A 27,149-nucleotide genomic window follows, 5' to 3' on the forward strand; every position below is an offset into this window, starting at 1 on the left:
TCTAGCTTTGCGCGAAATTCAAAATAAACCAGAATCCAAAGTGAACAGAAATTCACTGGAAATAGTTAGATTTAGTGTATTGTTGGCAAGTCAGGTCTACCTGAAAAATAAGGTGTAAATTAATTTTACTTCACTAAAAATATTAGTTTCATTTCTTCACTGTGTTTGTGGGTCATTTTGTTAATTTCAAAAGAATTGTGAAAAAGCATTGTAGATCATCAAACTCTCTTTTTCTTTATTTTTAGCACAAAACGATTCAATAGGCTATCTGTGCTGTCAACCATGGGTAATCAAAGGCAGAATTTTAGCGTTGTAAGTCCCTAACGTTACCGCTTACACAACAAAAGTCTTTTAACCACTGCTAGACGCTGCTGTTTTAAATGTATTTACATTTGATTTGTGAAGTTAGTGGCATATTGTTATATAAATATACTTCTTTTAACCACTCGATAGAAGCAGATTTCAATTGGTTGTTTGTTTTGAAGTTTGCACAAAACTACACGAGGGCTATCTGCTTTAGCCGTCCCTAATTTAGCAATGTAAAACTAGAGGGAAGGTAGCTTGTCGTCACCACCCACCGCAAACTATTTGAAAGTATTGAAATCTGTATACTGTAGACAGATTGGTAAGTTCATTACAGTGTTTGATTGATTGTATTCTCAAGACGGCTGCAATGAGTATTGAAACTTTACTTAAAATAAAGTGCAGAACAACGTTTTGGCCTTCTTAAGTCTTCTTCAGGTTAATAAAGAAAGTTTGTAACGAGTTTGTTAACCTGAAGATGCCGTAAGAAGGTCGAAACGTTGTTCTGTGCTTTATCTTAAGTTTTAATACCCATAACAGCCGTCTTGAGAATACATTTTTACTTCAAGTGGGTGTCTCATAATCATGAATTTTTTATTTATTTTTAAATTATCAACTTTGCTAGTCGATATGTCTCTTTCTTCTCGGTTTTCTTATTACTTTTAATTGTTTTTATTATCTGATCTTTGCTGTACATTTTTTTCACAGTTTCGTCATTTTGCGTAAATTGTCAATCTCGCTTCGAGCACCTGTTATCATTTTGAAGTTTAGTTTTGCTTCTATATAATTTTTATCAAAACAATCGCACTTCTAACACCAGTGTTGCAAAAGCGTCTACTGTTGGGCATTTACTTTAATAATGTTTGGTGAAAAGAACAATGCAAAATTCAGTCCACTAGAAGTTCTACACTTACACTTTTTACAAGCTGATAATAAGTAAGTTTGCGAATAAGTATAAAGGTCTCAGTAAGAATTCCATTAATTTGCTAATTTTCTCGTAGCTACGATACTTGATCGAAACAGAAATTTTTATACACACTAAAATAATGTAATATGCACGTCGACTAACAAACTTAAACAAAATAATAAATCAACTACTGTAACACACTCACTAATCAATCACCAGTCTCCCAGCTATTGTAACAAACTAATCAATCGGCAATCTCTCAACTACTATAGCACACTCACTAATCAATCACCAAACCTCCAACTACTGTAACATACTCATTAATTAATCACCAGTCTCCAAACCTACCTTGTCTGAGTGTAATTTGTATATTTCCATGTTATTTCTTGAACTTAAAAGAAACCTTCCAATGTTAATGAGTCATGCACTCATCATTGGTACTGACAATCCCTCTGGCAAAACAATACAAACGTTTATATGAATTAAAAACAAGAGAGAATCTGTAATATCCGCGGAACTTGAAATTATTATATGCAGGATTAGGATAAATTAATCTGAGACCTTGGGCGGGATCAGGTACATAAATGAAAAGGGGTTGACCTCCTGAGTCCAAAACTATAATTAGATCCTAAATTAATCAAAAAGTGACGGAACTCTGAGCTAAGCAGTTGTATTTGAAACACACACACACAAGCTCAGAGCCATTCTACGAACAACTAGATTTGTTTATTTGTTTTGAATTTCGCACAAAGCTACTCGAGGGCTATCTGCGCTAGCCGTCCCTAATTTTGCAGTGAAAGACTAGAGGGAAGGCAACTAGTCATCACCACCACACCGCCAACTCTTGGGCTACTCTTTTACCAATGAATAGTGGGATTGACCGTAACATTATACGACCCCACGGCTGGGAGGGCGAGCATGTTAGGCGCGACTCGGGCGCGAACCCGCGACCCTCCGATTACGAAGCGCACGCCTTAACGCGCTAGGCCATGCCAGGCCCTCGAACAACTAGAAAAAACAACACAACAACATAGCCTACAACAAAAACAAAACCAGTTTATATATTTTTTAAATGTCATTGTTGACTCTAAACTAGTTTTATCTTGACTAACCACAAGGACGAATCGTAGATATATCTACCTGTTTTTCTTTTACGTCCCTAACAAGGGGCAAGCACGTAAATTGATGTTTATTACTTTATGTTTCAGTTAAGCCAAGCCTGAAAGTGACTGGTCTGTCCCAATGTGGGAATTTTGACAGCGTGTTTGTAAAACAAGACTCGTTCTTTTATTTTAACAGTGAATTCAGGATATCACTTAAAGTCTTACTTCCGCCATTCCTATGTATTGGACACTTTCCCAAATTGTTTTAATTAAACTGGATCATAAAGCTTGTTGTTTACTACTGTAACTAGGCCAAGGTTTGTTTTATCGTAACAGCCATCTGTCTTCATTTTTTACGACTATGTCGTAAAACCATTTTTACTGGTTTCGTTTGGTTTGTTTTGAATTTCGCGCAAAGCTACACGAGGGCTATCTGCGCTAGTCGTCCCTAATTTTGCAGTGTAAAATTAGAGGGAAGGCAGTTAGTCATCACCACCCACCGCCAACTCTTTGACTACTCTTTTACCAACGTATAATGGGATTGACAGAGCTGAAAGAGCAAGCATGTTTGGTTTGATGGGGATTCGAACCCGTGACTCTCAGATTATGAGTCGAGTGCCTGAACCACATGGCCATGCCGGGCTCATTTTTGTAAGTTATTGAACGTAATGAATAAAAACTTAAAGTTTTACAAACGCGTTATTTTATTTTATATACACTAAACATCTAGCTGGTAGTAGATAATATTAGCATATTATGCTGTGTGCTTGAAATTTCGAGTCGAGTGCCTTAACCATGTGAACATGCCGAGATCTTTTTTACTGTGAATTTATTATGTTTTGCAACATGCAAAAACTACTTCCATCTTATATCTGAAGTGAAAAATAATGTTAACTTGCACATATATTTTATCTTAAAGTCTGGTGTTCCTCAGAGGAACAGGAAAAGTCCGATCATGTCTCAGTGCCTCGTATATTAATTTGTACTAACGAGAAATGCCTATCATTGATATCTACATAACCATTGACCTCACAAACATTTAAGCAACACTTTTGAAATTTTACACATACAAACATAAAATGACACTTCGACTTCAAACTTCGGAAATACAAATTAATGTGGTATTTACTTATGTTCCAACATGTGTTAAGCTCATGTATAGATCCAATAATATCAATATAATCCAACTGTATACGAAGATTTAACAATGTAATTATATAGGAACGCATTCATAAATTCAACAATAAGTATATTCAAACGATATACATAGATCGAACAAAGCATTATATAGAAACGCATACAGAGACCAGTCATTACATTCTGCTGAACACATAGATCCGACAATGTAATTACATAGAAACCGCAGTCATAAATCCAACAATGTAATTATATTCAACGAAATATATAGAACAATTACTAACTCCACCAAGCAAGTTCAGACTGAGGCTATTCCAGCCCAAATGATTACGTCCCTCTTGCGTATGAAAAAGAAGGGTTGTTGTGAAAGCTTACCATATGAGTGTAAAAAAAAAAAAATCTTAGATAAAACTAAACACAAATCTCGGGTTATTGGAGATTAACAAGGCTAGGGTGTCTCCTCTAAGCGACGCGCAAAAGCATCTCCTGGTTGCTGTGAGAAGTAGACGAAGGTTACTACAGACAAGGCCGGCATGTCCAAGTGGTTTAAGGCGTTCGACTCGTAATCTGATGGTCGCGGGTTCGAATTCCCCTCACAACAAACATGCTCGCCCTTTCAGCCGTCGGGAGCATTATAATGTGACGGTCAATGCCACTATTCGTGGTAAAAGAATAGCCCAAAAGTTGGTGGTGGGTGGTGATGACTAGCTGCCTTCCCTCTAGTCTTACACTGCTAAATTAGGGACGGCTAGTGCAGATAGCCCTCGAGTAGCTTTGTGCGAAATTCAAAAACAAACATACCAGAGACATCATGGCGCAGAATGAAGTTTATAAGCTGATTTGCAACTTGAAATTGGAGTTGTATGATTGGGAATGGGCGTGGAATAGTTGATGTAATGATGGGACAAAATTCATGCTTTTTGTATACAGGAGACTTAGTTGATAGGCGATAGTGGAATAGAGCTGTGAGAAGAATATAAATTATACTACTACGGTAACAAAAAAAAATGGAAAAATGAAAAAAGCATAACACAAAATAAAGAAAAAGATAAAGCTACAAAAGTACAAAGGATAAGCAGTGATAATATAGGTGGCTTTTATGATGTAATTATAAATCTGATATCAATGTACGCTCCACAACAACGTGTCACGAGAAGAGGTAACAATTTAGGGATGATCCTAAGGAGTTGATCAATAGCATACTATTAACAGGAAGAATTATGTATATAAACTGATATGTTGGTAAAGGACACGCTAGTTTTCAGAGTGTATATGGAGGACAAGAGTATGGAAACCACAATTAAGATGGAAATATAATTCTTTAACTGACAGAGGCTTTAAAATTACATGTTGCTAACACTGGATTCCACTGAAGAGATGAACACTTAATAACGTACAAGAGACGTCACTACGCAAGTCAAATTAACTTTGCGATTGTCAAACAAACAGACAGGAGGAATATAATTATCTGTAAAATGGAAATAGTGAACCAACATAGCTGTCAGTAATGGATATGAAAGATACAGAGAGAGTAGAATCAATAACCGTAAAATAAAAGCTAAAATCAAGATATGGAAGAAGAAGTGACCAGATGAAGACAAAACACAAACAGTACAAATGCAGTAGATTTGTTTGTTTTTAAAGTTCGTACAAAACTACTGAAGGGCTATCTGCACTAGCCGTCCCTAACTTAGCAGTGGAAGACTAAAGGGAAGGAAGCTAGTCATTACCACCAACCGCCAACTCTTGGACTACTATTTTACCAACGAATAGTGGGATTGACCGTCACATTATAACGTTCCCACGGCTGAAATGGCAAGCATGTTTGATGTGACGGGAATTCGAGCCCGCGACACTTAGACTGGGAGTCGAACGCCTTGTCGGGCCAATCAGATCAGAAGTTGAAAACGCTATTACGGAAATGGAACAAGGTAAGGAGTGGCTCATCAGAGTTGACACTTTAGAGGAATAAAGCTGTGAGTAAAGCAGGCGTAGATATGGTGTGGAAGTTATTGTAGATAGTACAGAAGGTGGAGAAAGTTTCATAAAACAATGGTACCAATATGTATAAACAGAGGGGTGACGTATTGTAATATGGCTATTTTAGAGGCGCTAAGGCAACTCAGCATGTGTGTAAAATATTCAAGGGAAAAATTGAATAACAGTTAAAAGAGCATCATATTAATAGATTAGAAACAGTTTGGTTTTTTTGCTATGAAACGGTATGGTTTGTGCAATATTCGTTGCAAGGCAGTTGTAGGAGATATTAGTGGGAGATGGAACATTATACTGGTGTTATGTGGTGAAGTTGTATGACAGGGTACCAAAAAGCAAGTTGTTCTTGGTGTTTAAGAGGTTCAGGAAAACTGTCAGAGTGACCCAAGGAATTTATGAAAGTGTAAAGACGCAAGTACGAACTAAACAAGTAGATAGTGATTAATTCGAAGTAAAGGTAAGACCGCGTCGAGGGCGAACTCTTAACCCATTCCATTTCATAACGGTAAAAGATGTTATTTTAGAAAATACCAGAAAAGTAGAATTGTGGGAATTGTAATTTGCTGACGATCTAGTGGTTACGGCTAGACGAGAGGAGGAACTACAGGCGAGATTAATTTTGGCAGGAACAATTAGGGAAAGGCAAAAGACAGAGGGGGAAGGCAGTTGTGGTCAACATACAAGATAAACTGGATAGGGAGGTAACTCAAACAGATAAGTTTAAATACCTCAACTCACATCTAGACGATATCGGGGAATGCTATCTGGAAGTAAGGAAGAAAGTAAGTTGAGATTCCTCGTCACGCTGCAAAAAACATAATCTGAATTGTTGATCTGGATCTGAGGAGAATTTCCTGAGTTTTTGAATGTAGAATTTGACATTATTCATAATAAACCCAAGCCTACTTCAAAAACAGCACTGGGGTGAGGGTATGTAATCTCTCCGATTGCTCTTGTTTTTAGATGAAATAACAATCTTAAACATTGTAAAACTGCTATGCAATTCCGCAATGTAGTAGATGTAAAACAAGCTTAGGTCAACTATGGTGGACAATCATATCTGTGATGATCTTTTCATTTTTTCTTAACAAGGTTTATCGAAAATTAAAAAGAAACTGATACTTATAAAGTAATACACTTAACATACTGAACAGAGTTACCTCACATTAACCTAGTAAAACAAGAACTATTCATTCTAGTTGTCTCTACTTGTTAAGCAATATAGACTAGAGAGATCTAATTGTCATTCTTATAACGTATCCAAAGCCCCAAATTATTGTTTGTGGTAACGGGACACATACCACGGAACCTTAGTTCTACAGTCTGGCACATTAACCACTAAACAGCGTTCGACTCATAATAAAAGTTGATATCTGTTTACTTTTAAAGCACAATCGGACTCATTTTACACCTTTATACTCAAATCATAGGATAAACAACTACCGCATAGTCTCAGAAAGTATTCACAAATTGATTCAATCGCATCTTCCACTTTTCTCTAACAGCAGTTCTCACATGCAGTAAAAAAAAAAAAAAACAAACAAACCTCAATCAGCTATTTCTTTCTAACATATACATATACAATCTGCTGTGCGGGTAACGTTCGTAACCCTGGCAACAAGATCGTCACTCCATCGTTTTAACGTCAGAAGCGTCTTTCTTATCTCGGGTTTCTGATTAAATGCGATAATCAACACTTACGTATGTTTGTCTCGAAGGACTTCAGGTAAACGATACTGGGTGTGAGAGTGTAATGGTGGTGTAAGTTACACGATGATAAATAGGCGTTTTAACTTACAAGATGTATAATTAATCATAGCATTGAAATTTTTAATGTATATGAAAAGCAAGGGACCACATGAAAAATAACTAGAAAAATGGAATATGAAGGATTATAAGATAGATTAAAGATAAGTGAGTGGGAAGAGAAGGTGAAAGGTTTTGAAGATAATATAAGGTGAAAATAGAAGCACCAGAAAACAGTAAAACTGTTGAATATGAATAGCGAGTCCACATTAATTGAAGGAAAAAATGAACGAAACTGAAGCTGAAAAGACAGATAAGATAGTTAGAAAATATGTTATCTCGTTGTAGCAAATAAGGATGGCAAATACATTGAAGATAACACCATGTCTAGCCATATCAGAAACTCAGTTTTAATGTTGACTATGTTTGTACATAATATGTATGTCAGTATCTTTTTGTGTGTCACATTTGACAAACACTTCACACAAACAGCTCTTACACTTAAGTCTTGACCTGTCCAGAATAGTTTTACTTCCGTTTCACGGGTTTGTCACCAAGAGCTATGCCCACCAGGGCATTCGAAAGCGAGTTTTCAAAGTTACAAGTCAACAGACGTACCACCGACTAGCTGGTGGCATGGATAAACAAATCTAGATCGAACAAAAGTTTCATATTGATTGCACCGGAAATAAAAATAAATTTATCTGGAACAGAATCATATTGGTGATATGAGAAATCAAAACTAGACCTACATATTATCTGGAACAATTTCGTATTAGTGATATCGGAACTCAAAACTAGATCTATTCAGAATAGTTTCAACTCAGTGGCACAGAAGACCAAAATCAGTTACCTACCGTGTTATTTGGCGACTTTTATTATTTTATGTATGAATATGTAAACCCATAAGTATGCATTATTAAAGTGCGGAGGATAACTTCAAAATTATCCAAATATCAGTATTTAATAATCTATATGTCTTAGGATTTATTATAATGTTTGTAAAGTGGTCCGTTTTAGTGACCTGAATATATTAAAATATTTCTTTTTCTTCTTCTGTTTTATTAGGAGTAAATACCTTCCAACAATTGACGAAACGGTGATGGCCTGTTTTAGATATGGAACTTTATGAGTTTGAATATTCACATATGCTCCTGATTCTCACGTTTTGTTGTTTTGATTCGTTTAATTTCACGTGCAAGGCTTGAGATCAGAGATTTATTTGATAAGCATGTATTTGTGATGCTTTAGATGAACAACATTGTAAAATTTAAGGTGGATCGACTAAAAATCACTACAATTAGAGAAGTGAAAATTTCAAAACCATTTTACATAATGCATACCATACTCTATAAAATGAAACAAAAACTCTTGTGTTTACATTGCATTTAGTAAAAAGAGCAAGAGAGAAATCAAGACAAAGAAAAAAGAATCCAATGTTTTAATCAAATACAGCTATTATAATAATAGTTTTTGTCTGCCCTGAAAATGAGTGCGTACTTTATTTCAACGGTTGAAAATATACTATTTGTGGAGATTTTGTAGAACATATCAAAGGTTATCATAGTTTTTAAAATTAAAAATGTGTCACGTTAGGTTGTAAAATAACACTGTAAGTTTATTTATTGATAGCATTACATACAGTAAAGTTTATTAGCCCTTACGATACTAAAGCAAAAGACGTACAGAGGGTTCAATTAATTTATCTCTTTATTGAACATAAGCCATACTTAATAAAGGCTTAACTAATGACAGGCCTAGGGCAAGTGAATTTATAGATTTCGGTGTCTGTAATTATAATTGTTTTGCATTATTCCAGAAATCCTGTATTTAAATAAGTACTATTACAATAAAGATATTAATTTAATCGCAAATGTTTCACGGCCCTCTGCCAGTATAAAGTATTAGATAATTAGGATTAAATGTTTAGTGTTCACTTAGAAATAACAACAACTTACGACAAAAAAGACGTGTTTTTTTTAAAGAGATGAAACTTAATAATAGAGGTACGGTAGGTGGTAGTAGGTACAAAGTTATTACAATAATTGCACCGGTGTCGAGAGCAAAACATTTAACACATTTGTTTTGCTAAATAACTTTAGCTTTTTTCACAACTATACAAATATACGCTAAAGAAGCTTGCAATATTGGGCATTAGAAATTAGTTTAACGACCTTCCTATCACGATTCCCCTGGTGGTTGTTAGCCGAGCAACAGATTAAATCCTTCAGTGATTACTGTGAAGATGTACTGAAAATGCATTAAACCTAATAAAATATGAAATATACTCTTCAAAACAAGAAACGCAAAAGGGATATTTTTGTTATTTTAAAGAGAAATATATGTAATAACGTCACAAGCTCAGAGTATGTGATGTTACACGTGTTAAGGCACTGACTGTCAGACCAAAATGACAATAAAAGTTGTGCACTTTGAAGACGGAGAAAAACATCGGATTTTTCGCCAAAACGCATGCGTGTCCAATAAATTTGTTTGAGAGATCTGCATGTTCTGCAAGTGTAACATGTGCAAAATCCCTATAAAAGTGACGGGTTCTCGGTTTCCACAGCTCAGTGTTAAGCCACCGACACGCAATACAGTTACGCCAAGACTGACTGAAGCACAACGCAACAACGCCATTGGTCGCTTGGAAGCAGGCGAATCTCGATCAGATGTTGCCAGAGCTGTGAATGTTCACCCAAGCACCATCACAAGGCTATGGAATCGTCACCAACAACATGGATCAACTCGTGACCGTCCACGACAGACCTCGTGTGACCATGCCCGCACAAGATCGCAACATCCGGTTACGTCACCTTCGGGATAGGACCACCACTGCGGCGTCTACTGCCTCAACCGTACCAGGGCTGCGTAGGATTTCCGATCAGACCGTACGCAACCGTCTACGAGATGCAGGAATCCGACCTCGACGTCCAGTCAGAGGCGTCATCCTCACCCAGCAACATCGTCAAGCACGGCTGCAGTGGACTCGGGCACATCGGGTATGGCCTCATCGACGATAGTGGCATGTTTGGTTCAGCGATGAATCACGTTTTATGCCTCGTAGGCAGGATGGAAGGACCCGTGTTTACCGTCGCCGAGATGAACGTTTTGCAGCAAACTGTGTGCAGGAAGTTGACAGATTTGGTGGTGGCAGCGTCATGATGTGGGCTGCCATCGCCTACAATGCCAGAACAGACCTTTTGCACATTCGAGGGAATCTTACGGCTCAACGATACGTCGACGAGATTCTTAGGCCCCATGTGCTACCTATCATGGTGAACGTCAACGACGTTTTTCAACATGACAACGCCCGTCGTCACACAGCCCGACTCACCACTGTCTTCTTGAGACACCACAACATCAACGTTCTTCCCTGGCCCTCCAGATCACCAGATTTAAACCTGCGACGGCGACAACCTCAACCACAGACTCTACCTCAGCTTGCAGCAGCTTTGCAGGCTGAGTGGACAGCCATTCCACAGGATGTGATTCGTCATCTTGTCGCTTCCATGGGCAGGAGATGCCAAGCAGTTATTGATGCTCACGGGGGGCATACTCGTTATTGACGTTGAGTGACGTTAAACTTCACCTAGTGAGCGTGGACTTCGCCTTTGCAGACTTTGGATGTTCAGCAGTGAATGTGCAAAGTTTCACACATGTCATACAGAACTACCCGGAATAAACTTGTTAAAAATTTGTCTCATATTTTGCCTTTTGCGTTTCTTTTTTTGAAGAGTACACATTAATGAAATAAAAAACAGCCCCAGCAAATGAGCATGAAATGCTTGGTTCTCAATAACATGAAAAAACATTCTAGCAGCTGTATTTCGATAACAATCTTCAATTTCTTAACAAATTCTGTAAATTATTTTGATTAAGAAAAGTTTAAAAAGGGTTGATTAAAATCCCAAGGATACAGAACACCAGACTTTAGAATAAAATATATATGCAACTTAAAATTATTTTTCACTTCAGTTGTAAGATATAGGATGAAAGTAGTTTTTGCATGCTGCAAAACATAATGAATTTACAGTAAAAAAAGGGCCCAGCATGGCCAGGTGTTTAAGGCATTCAACTCGAATTTTGTAAAAGTTGAAACACAACATAATATGCCAATATTATCTGCTGCCAACTAGACGTTTAGCGTATATAAAATAAAATAACACGTTTGTTAACACTGCTTTGAGTTTTATGTATAGTTTTTGTTCACGGCAGTACGTTATTTCTAACTCATCTAACAAACTGTGACATTGACACTTTACTTAATTAACCACAACATAAAAAATTACATTCTATAAAGAAGTATAATGAGTGAATATATTTTTCTTTCAGTCAAAATACACTTTAGTGGAATCCAAGAATGCATATCATACTGTGTGTATCATCTCACAATTTTTGATTAAGCACATGAGTTTACGCTACGCTACTTTCTTCATCACATTAAAAAAAAAAAAACAAACAAACAACTAATAAATGCGACTTTCTAAAAATTTCGGCGTGAATTTTGTACCATGCATTTTTTTAGCTTTTGTTTTAACTTCAAGTTGCAACAACTCGTTTAGGTGTTATGACAACTGTTTTTATGTGATCAAGATAAATATTCTGATACAAATATTTATGTTTTACGTGCTAACCTTTGAAAGTAAGTTGTACGTACTACCATCATGCTTATGGTGTAACTTTGTTCATTTGCTGTTAAAGATAAAGCTACACAATAGAATATCTGTGCTTTGCCCATCACCGGTATCAAAGCCCGGTTTTAGCGTTATAAGAAGCCGTCGGATTATTCGTTGAGCCCTAAGGGGGTTATGTAAAACTTTAGTTTTTTGTCTAGAGAATGTGCAGACAAGCAAATGGATTCACATTTAGGAAGATCGAGGATTTATATTATGAGATTAGTTCAAAGAACTAAAGTGATAAAAAAAGGAAACAAGTCGGATTTAATGAACAAACGATTTGGCTTTAATCATAGTAAATTAATAAAATCAAGTGAAGAAGAAATTTAAAGAACATATTTTTCTCATAACTTATTATTTAACAGGAGAAATCATTCTACTAAGCGACATACAAAAACTACATTATAGAACTAAAATGAAATGGGAAATAATTAAAACTTAAATCTGATAAAGAACTTTAAGAAAGAACGGATGGTCCGTTATCTAAACAAAAAACAATGACAAATAAGAAAAGACCCGCTCTCAGGTAGGTCTGTAATCTCCAAATGCAATTTCTTGAAACTTGAGAATACAAGTCAACCAAAAAACTGGTGTTGTCTCTGAAGATTGCATTAATCGCCACCAGAGCAATCTCGATATCAACATTTCCATCACGTGACATTACTACAAGTTTGTTTGATTGGTTTGTTTTGAATTTCGCGCAAAACTACTCGAGGGCTATGTGTGCTAGCCGTCCCCAATTTAGCAGTGTAAGGCTAGAGGGAAGGCAGCTAGTCATCACCATCCACCGCCAACTCTTGGGCTACTCTTTTACCAACGAATAGTGGGATTGATCGTCACATTATATTGTCCCCGCGGTTGAAAGGGCGAGCATGTTTGGTGTGACGGGGATTCGAACCCACGACCCTTGGATTACGATTCGAGTGCCTTAACCACCTGGCCATACCAGGCCGACATTACCACAAGTAGCCTCATATTATCTAATGTAAATCATTACAACTCATTGACCCTTCAGATGGCCGAGGCAAGTCTATATTAGTACTAACTATAGAAATTGCATAGCTGAAGCTGATTTTTTAATGTTATATTAAAACAAGGGCAAATGCATTATGTCATTAACAAAGGTTTAATTTAAAAACGAATTTTACGATATAAACCTTAAAAGGAATAAACTGAGTCTTGTATGCAAGTGGTCTGATTTAACTGTATCTTGACCTTAAGTGTAAAACTTTAGCAGGATGGCAATTTTCTAGAATTGTGTTACAGTTCTGTAATAACTTTGTATTTTTATTATAACGATACTGTTGTAATCCATTAATGGATACTGTTATAACGTCAAGATGGTATTGCAAAATTCAAGCTCAAATAAAATCCGAAACTTTTTTTATTGTCACAAGTTACTCTGAAATGGTTAAATCTTAACTGCTTTGTGTTTACTTAGTTGTTAATGGAAAATCTTTGTTGTCGTTTTTTCAGAACATGTTTGGCAAGTGACTGTCAAAAACAAAGGACTGGGAACTAGTAAGAATATTACAGGTCCTTATCGTCTTTGTCTCTCAGCAAGTATCTTAAGTCTCGTCAAAATGACACTGAAAGACGAAGAAACGGAACCCATTGTGTTCCCTGTAAGTAATATTGAGGATATAAAACTTGTTTTTATTAAGTTTATTAACATTCACATGTTTCACAGTATCATTACTCAGAAATTATATATAAAACTGGGAAACATAATCTTTAAAAAGTTTAAACAAACAGTAAAACAACACGACGAAATATTAACAATGATTGATTCAAACCTAAGATTCTTGCTTAGACATCTAATGAAAAATGAAAAAATTTCAGTGTATTTATATATACATACAAAGCTAAACATTGCAACTTTGTAATATATTTTAGCCAAATTCTTGTTACAAAAAAAAAGCGACTCACTGTTGAAACTAGAGGTATTTTTCAGTATAACAATTCTCTTTACACTTTGCTGAATAAACCTTCCTCAACTGACTGTATTTTTACCATGGTCATGTGACTAATTTTATGTTACAATCATTACCTTATTCAAAAGATAATTAAAGCACAGTCATTTTCTCGAGAAAACATTACAAACAACAGTCAAATTAACTAGGTTATTTTTGTTTGTAGGATTGTTTTATTTTATGTATCTGTACAGTTGTACATAACTTGTTGATGTTCATGAAATAGTGATAAATCTATAGTTTTATACTTTGGATAATGCTACGTAGAAGACCAGGTGTAGAATTTAAGACGTTTTCCACAAAATTAATATATACAACTTAGAATAAAAGTTAAGAAAACAGAACTAAAGACTTATGTACTATTTTCAGGTCTGTTGTGTAAATTGTCTATCAGCTGTTAAGGATAAAGATACACAATGGAATATCTGTGCTTTGCACATTACGGGTATCAAAACCCAATTTTTAGCGTTACAAGAAGCCGTTAGATTTGTTAGATTTACCACTCAGCCCCAAAGGGGCTATGTAAAACTTTAGTCTTTTGTCTAGAAAATGTGCAGACAAGAAAATAGATTCACATTCAGGAGGATCGAGGATTTAGACAATAAGATTAGTTCAAAGAACTTAAGTGGTTAAAAAATGGAAACAACTCGGGTTTAATGAACAAACGATTTGGCTTTAATCATAGTAACTTAATAAAATCAAGTGAAGAAGAAATTAAAAAAAAAACTATTTTTCTCATAACGTATTTCTGAACAGGAGAAACCATCCTACTAAGAAAATAAACTCAGTACAATGGATATCTCTGTTTGAACACATCTTTATGATCTGAGTGTTTTAACAGTTTTCTTTAGATAAGGTTGTTACAACCCCCTTCCTAAAAGCAAACAATTTTTAGTAGCATCAGATTACCTACCTACATGATATAATATATGATAAAGAGCTACACAATAACATAATTTCTAAAGTTTAGCCCTCCAGTGGCACAGTGGTATGTCTTCGAAATTATACGCTAGAAACCGGATTTCGATACCCGCGGTGGCCAGAGCACAGAATGCCCATTGTGTAACTGTGTACTTAATTGCATACATAAATATAAATTTCCACAGTTTAACAGCAAGAAAAAGAATCTCCATATACGAACTTTAAGGATTTTGTAAGCTATACAAACGAAATAAACTAGTTTGTAGTGCCATTGAAACATAACTTAAGTAAGGAAAAGATGTATTCAAATATACTAAATATTCGTCTGTTAAGCTCAAACGGATAACGTAAGTAACTACAGAAATCTACCTCTATCTCAACACTTCTAAAGGTAAAAACTACATCAGTTCATCTTGAAAGTGAATACTGTTCTTTGGTTTTGACCACGTGACACATACTCGAAAAGAAACAGAATTTCTTTTTGGGTTCTTTAAGCATCTTCTTCTCATTGTATTACTGAAGAAACAGAAGCTGTATTCCTCTTTTGTCAAGGACTGTGCCTAACTTCATTGCAATGAGCGTTTTTGTCAGTGTGTTTTCTTTCGTAAACATAGCCTTCTTATTGTATATGAGGGCGTTGCTTTGTACTGGGTTGTGGTTTCAGGAACATTGCTGTTGGAAACGCATCACTGTACGAGTTTTACCGTTTGCATGAATAACACTGAAGGTTATCAGTTTCAAAATGATGTTTTCTTTGACTGCTTATTTCGATGTGTCGTTATTCATCTTCGGAAAGAAAAGAGAGGTTGCATATTTCTCCAGTTATAGTTCCGTACGTGTCAACACTGCATTGGTTAGGAATTCGCCCTGAGCCTTATATAAAAATATAGATGATAATGCCACCTGCAATGATACGTTGCTCTATGAACATGTGAAAATCTTTCTGATAAATTGAATTAGCTCTTTATAAGGTTCGCTTTTCGTTTTTAATTTTAATGCTCAAAATTGTTTTTCTTCTAATTTTTAGTTAAAAGAAACAAACAAATTGTCATAATTTTATCAAAATGTAAAGAAATGGTCTAGCCTTGGTATTTATTTTTTTGCATCTTACATATTCCGGAAGTGTTTTTTAACTAGATTTTTTACGTTTTCTAGAGATAATTTTATCACAAAATTTAGAGATACAGTCTACGTACAAATGTTACGTTCGTTATAATAATACGACTTTTAAGCTTCACTGTGTCAAAACAGTCCATTTCACAACGTCCGATGAAGGTCTGTCTGAAGATCGTGCGTCTTGACAACAACTCTGCAACAGAGTTTGCATTGCAAAAGGTACCTTCGTAATCCTTTCGTGGCTAAAGCAAATTCCTCCCTCCATGTTTTCCATAAGCCATCTAGTGTTTTAACAGTCCAATTGCACTTAAATCCACAGGCAACTTGATCGGAATGTCTTTGCATAGTATAACATGAATACTCATTTCATTCTTCAGCTACTTGAAGTATGCGATTCTTTCTGAATGGCTCTGATTCTCCAAGTGGATCTATATTCCTTTAATTTTCAATTAACCACAAGGAATATCTCTATCTTGGAAATTGTAGAAGTCCTATTTGAAAACCACTTTATGATCTGAGTGTTTTAATTTGTGTGTTTGTTTGTTTTTGAATTTCGCACAAAGCTACTCGAGGGTTATCTGTGCTAGCCGTCCCTAATTTAGCAGTGTAAGACTAGAGGGAAGGCAGCTAGTCATCACCACCCACCGCCAACTCTTGGGCTACTCTTTTACTAACGAATAGTGGAATTATAACGCCCCCACGGCTGAAAAGGCGAGCATGTTTGGTGCGACCGGGATGCGAACCCACGACCCTCAGATTACGAGTTGCACGCCTTAACACGCTTGGCCATGCCGGACCAGAGTGTTTTAATATTTTTAGTAGTATCTGTTACGCATTACGACTTCAAATAGCCTGAAGTGGATTTAAGTTGTAATTTAGATTTAGAAGTTAAATAAATGTCAATATGTATCAAATATATGATACATATTCTACAACTTTAGTGAATAAGCGGGAATTTCGTAATACAGATTTAATAATATAAGTTACGTTCTAAATACATATTTAAGTTAAAATAAATATATAATAGTAAATCCGTCACACATTACATTACCTACGCAATACAAAAATACAAACAAAGTTATTAGGTTGTCCAGAAATAAATGTCGGAATTCTCACGATGACATTTAAAAGCTGAATATTTTGTAATTTATCGTTGATTGACTAGTTTAATCTAACGTTTGTCGCTTACAAGGTGTCTTAATTGTCTGCTGTTTTAACTCTACTCCGAGTAATTTTCGCAAAACCCAAGGCAGCATGGAAAAGAAGGACTTTCGTCTGAGTTTCCTCTATGACTTTAAACTTGGACGAAAAGCTACCAAAGTTACACGGAACATTAACCAGGCGTTCGGCCATGGATCTGTTACTGAATGTTGGGTCCAATTGATTTGGCATGGAGATGAAAGTCTTGAAGGCCACGAAGGTCATGGAAGGAAGCCATCCTTAGATGAAAACACATTAAGGGAAGCAGTTGAGACAGATGCACAACAGTATGTGAGCTTGCAGAAAAGCTAGACACAAGCAAATCAAGCATTGCCAACCACCTACGTACGATTGGAAAGACGAAAAAATTCGATAAGTGGGTTCCACATGAGCTGACAGAAGATCAACAAAATTGGCGTTATGAGGCCTGTCAAGGATGACACTTCAAAAATTGAGCGAATTGGGAATCGAGGTTCTGTCTCTTCCACCTTATTTCCCAGACCTTTCCCCTACAGATTTTCATTTTATCAAACACTTGAACAACTTTTGAAAAATAAAACGCTTTCAAAACCAAGCAGTTGCAAAAGAAGCTTTCAGGGAGTTCATTGACCATAGAAACTCTTATTTCTATAGCAGGGGCATAAACAGCATCGTTACACGTTGGCAAAAGTGAGTTGAAACAAATGGCACTTACTTTGAATAAAGTATGTTTAAAAGCACTGGTTTATACTTTTCCAAACTTCGCAGTTCAAAAAGGACATTTCTTTCTGGACAACCTAATAAAACATACATAGTTCTGGTATATTTCGTTCCATCGCAGATTTATACCGCCTGTCTTTATCACGTGACTTGATGATTTACTTATTCAAAATCGGTTTAGTATAATGTGTTAAACCCTCTGTACAACGTTGTTTAAAATAAACCAGTGCCTTTTAGATCTGTAGTAAAAGCTGAGGACATATAAGCTAGGGGTTGCTTTAGCGTGATATCTGGCTCAGCTGCTAGGTCTGTATTAAACTTTATAGTTATAAATTACTAAAGATACAGAAATAGAAACATCAGGATTTAGTTTATGTATAATTTCTTTTATAGTTTTGTATTTTTCAAGAGCGGCATGAGGTTTGTGTTGATCATAGTGTAGTTTTTAATTTTCTCTGTACTTTATTGTTATCTCATAACATGAACAATTTTTGAACATTATCACTTTTTAGTGTAAGTCTGCCAGGAACTAATTAAACAAAGAATATTCTAAAAGATGCTTTTATTTGCGAGTCCAGATTTAAAATATTTTCGAAAGGTTTTTACATATTAATATCTGAGGGCTTCCAGAAAGTAGTGTTGTTATATTAAACATATGTGATTAAGTACTAATTACTAAAATACTCTATACATAATCTGAAAACATTTTCCTTATATAGTGTTTCAGCTGATCAGGATATGGTCTTAAATGTACTGAACTGCGCTTCGTAAAATCAAAAGTTAGTGGCGCTTAACTCACTCTACACTTCCAGCTGTGGGTACGTCATAAATGTAACAATCAATCTCATTTTTCTATTCAAAGCGGTGTAAGGCAACGAATGATTGTTATAATCGACTTACCCTCTGGTTAGCAGTTCATATTTAGAAACGGCTATACCTGAACTCTTATTAAAGTTCTCTTTCATGGCCGTTTAGTTCACTACGCGTAAGGTATCAATACCAAGTACTTTTATGGAAGTTAACATTTAAGAAAATCATAAATGACAACCAAATGCTACGAGGGTAGAAAAAAATTACATTCATTTCATGGTAATTACTAAACATTTTAAAATTCCTTGGCGCTCATGTAATGTTCAATGTTTAAACATGTTTTATAATAATTGTGTGTGTTAAAACATCACCAAACATTGTTTATGAATACTGATTGCCCTAGCTAAATTCCCACAGGGGGTTTATCTATGGCAACTGGCTAGTAACTAATATAGTAAATAATAAACTTCTATAGTGTTAAGATAACCCCTTATGCCAGGAACGAGACCTTACAAACTCGTGATTTAGAATTCTTGTAGCGAGTTCGTGGCGTTTCTTTTACGATAGTTTGAATAAAGGAACAAACAGGTTCTCAATCTTATCTATATTAGATCAATAATAAACAAATTTTCCAGAGCGAGGAAACATCCCGTTTAAAACATTAACAGAAATTTATCTAAGCCGACACTGCAATACACCTTGTTTCTTTGTTCTTCGCATCGCCGACAAGTATGATAAAATGCCTTTTTCAGCAAATCGGAAAGACAGCCATTAATTCAAGTACACAATAACTGAAGAAAGGAAAAATAACTGAAAGACTAAATCGTTAACGCTGAAATCATAAACAAATAAAGCAGCGAAATGTCGAATAAATTCACCTGTATCTCCTATGTTTATGTGTGATCTGCCCACCAGGGGTATCAACACCCGGTTTCTAATAGTATAGGTCTGCAGACATAGCGTTGTACCAGTGAAGTTGGGGAAGCGAGACGAAAAGGACAAATAATGTGTAAAATCTGACATTCATGAAACAGGGAGATGCAGTTATAGAAGAAGAACAAAAGTCGCACAAACACAAACATACACACACAGCAAAAAGATGGTTTTTAACTCGTGCATACACAATAGGTTATATGCAATGTGTCCACTATAAAGAATTAAACTCAGAACCTTAGCGTTGCTCAATGGGGCAACAATAAGAAACTTCCACACAAAAACTCAACGAACAATCTCAAGCATAAAACTTGTGCGTCGAGGAGAAAGAAACCGTAAAGAAACTACTAAAATGTGGAATGTTCAAATAAACTTTAAATTCAAATTAAGCATCGAACTATTGAAAGCATTGAGCACCAACATCACGCCCCCATTGTGTCATGAATCTATATAAATATATAATATTACTGTTTGTTGATTGTCCATGTAACTGCTCAGGGTTTGGATGAACCTTTACCAAAATTGGTATGGAAGTTCATTAGGTCTTTGCGGAGATACATACAAATTTTCAGTTTTCCTTTTTTCATTTTCTTACAATTATATATAAGGGAAGCAACTTTTCATGTTCTGAACTAACATTTCATTAATCATGACTACATAACTTCCGTCCAGGGGACGAGTATTCCAGCTTATATTAAAATAAAATGATGATTTAAATTATAGTTATTATATATATAGAATGCTATTATATTGTTTACGTTTATCTTCCAGTTAATTTACAGCTTCATATAATCTTAAATATCTGTCTATCTGTCTGTCTATCTAGTCGTTAAATTTTAAGCCAGTTGACAATAAATGTTCGTCTTCCAAGTATATTAAATTACGTGACACAATTTATTTTTGATTGAAGAGCACAAACTTTTCAACTACCTGAACTCTGTATATGCCACTGTTGGCAATAGGTTCTTTCAAAACGAGAGCTATATCACAACATATAACGTTTAGTTGAAACGTTATATGGGCTCGTATTTTAAGCATAAACAGTTAATTAACACTAGCGAAGCTTAATCCGTTACTTGGTATAGTAAGGCTAGTGTTTCATCATAACTTTTTTAATAATTAATCTTACTTTAACTGTCGTATTATGTACAGAGTTAAGATCGAGTTTCGTGAATGTGGTGAAAATTGTCACGTAGTATAACTTGTATTAAATTTAACCGTCACATTATGCTTAAGTTCGATCTTCATTGTGTGTGTGTGTGAAACTGTAGTGAAATGAGTTGTCACATAGCGTATCCTGTATAAAAGTCTTTTTTAAAATATGCCATGAACACTGCTGTGATAAGTGGTTTGATTTGGACGAAACTTTGTAGAATGGACGGCAACTGCCTGCTATGGAGACACAAGTGTAGAGAACGACGTTTCGAAAGTCTTGAATACGAAAGGCGGAAAACTTTCGAAACGTCGTCCTCTACACTTGTGTCTCCACAACAGGCAGTTGCTGTCCATTCTGTAAGTTTCATTATGAATACTCTGCGTAAAGAATATGTCAAAGAATGGTTTGCTTTTGTTGTTGTTTTTTTAAGTTAGCGCAAAACTACATGAGGGCTATATGCGCTAGCCGTCTCTAATTTAGTAGTGATAGACTAGATGGAATCCAGTTAGTCACACCAACTGTCAATTTTTTAGACAACCCGTTTACTAATGAATAGTGGGATTAACCTTCACGTTATAACGCTTCTTTGGCTGAAATGGCGAGAATGTCCGGTAACGAGTATTCGAGCTCGCGACTCTCTATTACGAGTCGAGCATCTTAACCATCAGGCCATGGCGATAATTGGTGATTTTTACATAGAAATATGCTAAATTGTTGACGTAAACAATATTAAACATGTGGATCATAAATGAACACTTGAATAACTTATATTTGATTGGTATATTACATAATAATACACCTGGCTTGTCCTACAATGAAACTATAAGGTGCTCAGTGAACAATGTTCATGTGCTATAAATAGACATGTGTCGTCTGGAATGATGAATTAAAGCAAGAATTAATGTACACATAAACTTGTTGTATTACAAATAATCCTGCATCATTTAAGACAATGGAAACGAGAAACGACGTTTGTTAATGTACCAGTACATCTGTCGCGTGTATGTGTTTTTCTATAGCAAAGCCACATCAGGCCACCTGCTGACCCCACCGAGGGGAATCGAACCCCTGATTTTAGCGTTGCAAGTGCATAGACTTACCGCTGTACTAACGGGTGTCAAATCTATCGTCCTACAAGCAGTAGGATAACAGTCTTCGTAACCTTCAAATGTTACGTTTTTAATATACAAATAAACAAGCCATAGTACAAACAATCACACATCGTTTCAAATGATAAAGTAACACGGAAAACTGATAAAGCTTTCGCTGTATAAATTATAATAAATTATGAATGAAAATAAAATGAATATGTAATAAGGTTTCAACTAGAATATACCTACTAATGTGGTGGCGACGATGCCTTTTGCTCAAGATTGTGTTATATCGTGCGGGGGCGATATAAACCAGTAGCAGCACTGGCCGAGACGCTATTTATATTACGAACTTCTTGTACAATAACTATTTTGGTGTAAACTTTAATTTTTACAAATATATTTAAAAATTAGACATCAGAGTTATGTTTATTGTTTTTATTAATATCTAATTAACTATTATTTTTATTCAACATCAAGAAGAACTAGCGAACCAGTAAGCTAGTCAGTCTCTTGATTCCGGAACGGGCCATGTGATCACAACGTTAAGAGGATTGATTGTTTGTTTGTTTGTTTTTGAAGTTCGCGCAAAGCTACTCGAGGGCTACCTGCGCTAGCCGTCCCTAATTTAGCAGTGTAAGACTAGAGGAAAGGCAACTAGTCATCACCACCAATCGTCAACTCTTGGGCTACTCTTTTACTAACGAATAGTGGGATTGACCATAACTTTATAAAGTCCCCACGGCTGAAAAGGCGAACATGTTTGGTGCGACGAGGATGCGAACCCGCGACCCTCAGCTTACGTTAAGATGAGAATACAATATTGGTAATTGTACGAACTTACGAGTGCAATAGTTTAGTTCATGAACGCACTTGCTACTTATAATTTTACACGAACGCCAAGTACACTTGTCAATTTAATTAACGTATATATACGTATCAACTTACAACCTCCCATTCTCTTTATTAAATTGCTTGTTTGTGTTTGAATCGACATGAATATTCATGAAATGCGCATGAAAGATTATAAATGTAAATTTACTTGTATTAAACTAAATGTCTTATCACTTATCATGTTGACTTACAAATCTACGAGACGATTTACTAAAACGTTGGGGGGGGACAATAAATAATTACGTACATAAATAAATCAACAAGCATACTTTTCAACCACCTGGTCAAATTATAAATAGCAATGGCTCTTATTAACTAATTCTGCAATATATGAGTTCTACACACGGTTTAGATTAAATTGCAGAGTGCGTTTGTCACCTATACATGGCTAATATTGTAATTAATTGTTCCAAGAAATACGGAATTCTTAAAGTATTATTCCAATGCTCGTTGAGTTCATGAGCTTCCAATAAACGTCTTCACTATTAATATTGTAAAGGCCCGGCATGGCCTAGCGCGTAAGGCGTGCGACTCGTAATCCGAGGGTCGCGGGTTCGCGCCCGTGTCGCGCTAAACATGCTCGCCCTCCCAGCCGTGGGGGTGTATAATGTGACGGTCAATCCCACTATTCGTTGGTAAAGAGTAGCCCAAGAGTTGGCGGTGGGTGGTGATGACTAGCTGCCTTCCCTCTAGTCTTACACTGCTAAATTAGGGACGGCTAGCACAGATAGCCCTCGAGTAGCTTTGTGCGAAATTCCCAAACAAACAAACTATTAATATTGTAAACACTTACTAATACTTTTTTCTGTATTAAAAAAAGGAAACGTTTAACATATAAATTTCAAACATATTTGCATTTACATGTAAATTAAAATGTAGAAAAGCAGTTACCACGACAGATACATTTCATGTAACCCCCGGAAATAAAATGAATAAATAGTTTTAAATTAGCAGTTTAACAGCATTAGTTGACGTTATAGTATTTTCACATACAAATCAAAGTTATTATTCAAAGTAGGCTGCTACACAACTACTCAAAGCACGTGATGAATACAAAGTTAGCACGTGAAATAGGTGGAAGGATATTTTTTATTGTTAAATCGTCCGTAACTCGACCTTGTTTTAGCGCAATTTTAAATGGAGGATCCCGACAGTTCTTCTGTATTGAAGCAGAAGTGTAAAGTGATGGTTTAGAAAATGAGCCTTTTCAGTTGATTCTTTTAAAATGCGCCAGTGTTTTTAGTACAACATGTTTATTTGAACATTAATTCCCTTATCGTGTTCTGTTTTTTAACTGTTGAAATGTTAACTTAATTGGTTGGTGAAATTTTTGTATATTTTATGACTAACGCTCCAGAACACGACCTAAAATGTTGCAATTTCTCATCTTTATCATCACTTCCTCAGTGCCATTTGCTTGTAAGTTTGTGTAATGTTAGTTGTAGAGCCCGCGTATTTACGTATCAGGATTGGATTTAGGAATCATTCTTTACAGAGAAAATATACATTCAAAATTCTTATTCCATAGCCAAAAAAAAAAGAAACTCCTGTCAAGATGTACCTTTCAAACGTTTCGTTTGAGATTGCATCCACTTATTGTGGATATATAAATATGTTTATTCGTTCAGTTTTCACTTGTATTGCGGACACCAAAAATCTGTGGCTATTGGACCTACGACTAACAGGACTTCGAAATGCTTGGCGATCACCTTTTTTTATCTCATTGTTTCAGAATAAATATAACTAGTTATCAATATGTTCTTTCAAAACCAGAGCTATATTACAACATATAACGTTTAGTTGAAACGTTATATGGGCTCGTATTTTAAGCATAACAGTTAATTAACACTAGCGAACCTTAATCCGTTACTTGGTATAGTAAGGCTAGTGTTTCATCATAACTTTTTAATAATTAATCTCATTTTAACTGTCGTATTATGTACACAGTTAAGATCGAGTTTCGTTGAATGTGGTGAAAATTGTCACGTAGTATAACTTGTATTAAATTTAACCGTCACATTATGCTTAAGTTCGATCTTCATTGTGTGTGTGTGTGAAACTGTAGTGAAATGAGTTGTCACATAGCGTATCCTGTATAAAAGTCTTTTTTAAAATATGCCATGAACACTGCTGTGATAAGTGGTTTGATTTGGACGAAACTTTGTAGAATGGACGGCAACTGCCTGCTATGGAGACACAAGTGTAGAGAACGACGTTTCGAAAGTCTTGAATACGAAAGGCGGAAAACTTTCGAAACGTCGTCCTCTACACTTGTGTCTCCACAACAGGCAGTTGCTGTCCATTCTGTAAGTTTCATTATGAATACTCTGCGTAAAGAATATGTCAAAGAATGGTTTGCTTTTGTTGTTGTTTTTTTAAGTTAGCGCAAAACTACATGAGGGCTATATGCGCTAGCCGTCTCTAATTTAGTAGTGATAGACTAGAGGGAATCCAGTTAGTCACACCAACTGTCAATTTTTAGACAACCCGTTTACTAATGAATAGTGGGATTAACCTTCACGTTATAACGCTTCTTTGGCTGAAATGGCGAGAATGTCCGGTAACGAGTATTCGAGCTCGCGACTCTCTATTACGAGTCGAGCATCTTAACCATCAGGCCATGGCGATAATTGGTGATTTTTACATAGAAATATGCTAAATTGTTGACGTAAACAATATTAAACATGTGGATCATAAATGAACACTTGAATAACTTATATTTGATTGGTATATTACATAATAATACACCTGGCTTGTCCTACAATGAAACTATAAGGTGCTCAGTGAACAATGTTCATGTGCTATAAATAGACATGTGTCGTCTGGAATGATGAATTAAAGCAAGAATTAATGTACACATAAACTTGTTGTATTACAAATAATCCTGCATCATTTAAGACAATGGAAACGAGAAACGACGTTTGTTAATGTACCAGTACATCTGTCGCGTGTATGTGTTTTTCTATAGCAAAGCCACATCAGGCCACCTGCTGACCCCACCGAGGGGAATCGAACCCCTGATTTTAGCGTTGCAAGTGCATAGACTTACCGCTGTACTAACGGGTGTCAAATCTATCGTCCTACAAGCAGTAGGATAACAGTCTTCGTAACCTTCAAATGTTACGTTTTTAATATACAAATAAACAAGCCATAGTACAAACAATCACACATCGTTTCAAATGATAAAGTAACACGGAAAACTGATAAAGCTTTCGCTGTATAAATTATAATAAATTATGAATGAAAATAAAATGAATATGTAATAAGGTTTCAACTAGAATATACCTACTAATGTGGTGGCGACGATGCCTTTTGCTCAAGATTGTGTTATATCGTGCGGGGGCGATATAAACCAGTAGCAGCACTGGCCGAGACGCTATTTATATTACGAACTTCTTGTACAATAACTATTTTGGTGTAAACTTTAATTTTTACAAATATATTTAAAAATTAGACATCAGAGTTATGTTTATTGTTTTTATTAATATCTAATTAACTATTATTTTTATTCAACATCAAGAAGAACTAGCGAACCAGTAAGCTAGTCAGTCTCTTGATTCCGGAACGGGCCATGTGATCACAACGTTAAGAGGATTGATTGTTTGTTTGTTTGTTTTTGAAGTTCGCGCAAAGCTACTCGAGGGCTACCTGCGCTAGCCGTCCCTAATTTAGCAGTGTAAGACTAGAGGAAAGGCAACTAGTCATCACCACCAATCGTCAACTCTTGGGCTACTCTTTTACTAACGAATAGTGGGATTGACCATAACTTTATAAAGTCCCCACGGCTGAAAAGGCGAACATGTTTGGTGCGACGAGGATGCGAACCCGCGACCCTCAGCTTACGTTAAGATGAGAATACAATATTGGTAATTGTACGAACTTACGAGTGCAATAGTTTAGTTCATGAACGCACTTGCTACTTATAATTTTACACGAACGCCAAGTACACTTGTCAATTTAATTAACGTATATATACGTATCAACTTACAACCTCCCATTCTCTTTATTAAATTGCTTGTTTGTGTTTGAATCGACATGAATATTCATGAAATGCGCATGAAAGATTATAAATGTAAATTTACTTGTATTAAACTAAATGTCTTATCACTTATCATGTTGACTTACAAATCTACGAGACGATTTACTAAAACGTTGGGGGGACAATAAATAATTACGTACATAAATAAATCAACAAGCATACTTTTCAACCACCTGGTCAAATTATAAATAGCAATGGCTCTTATTAACTAATTCTGCAATATATGAGTTCTACACACGGTTTAGATTAAATTGCAGAGTGCGTTTGTCACCTATACATGGCTAATATTGTAATTAATTGTTCCAAGAAATACGGAATTCTTAAAGTATTATTCCAATGCTCGTTGAGTTCATGAGCTTCCAATAAACGTCTTCACTATTAATATTGTAAAGGCCCGGCATGGCCTAGCGCGTAAGGCGTGCGACTCGTAATCCGAGGGTCGCGGGT

The 27,149-nt window shown here is 35.7% G+C and overlaps 1 protein-coding gene across 7 annotated transcripts in view; it reads left to right on the forward strand.

Moving 5' to 3' along the window:
• LOC143249549 (uncharacterized) overlaps nt 1–27,149 on the forward strand; it is a 103,545-nt gene that overhangs the window by 55,189 nt on the left and 21,207 nt on the right. For all 7 annotated transcript variants that reach the window (XM_076499582.1, XM_076499586.1, XM_076499585.1 and 4 more), the window contains one exon: nt 13,347–13,495. In XM_076499582.1, the coding sequence (XP_076355697.1) occupies nt 13,347–13,495 (149 nt within the window). The remainder of the gene's footprint in view (nt 1–13,346; nt 13,496–27,149) is intronic.

This window comes from Tachypleus tridentatus, chromosome 4 (assembly GCF_004210375.1).
Source record: "Tachypleus tridentatus isolate NWPU-2018 chromosome 4, ASM421037v1, whole genome shotgun sequence".
In the NCBI taxonomy this organism is placed as follows: Eukaryota; Metazoa; Arthropoda; class Merostomata; order Xiphosura; family Limulidae; genus Tachypleus; species Tachypleus tridentatus.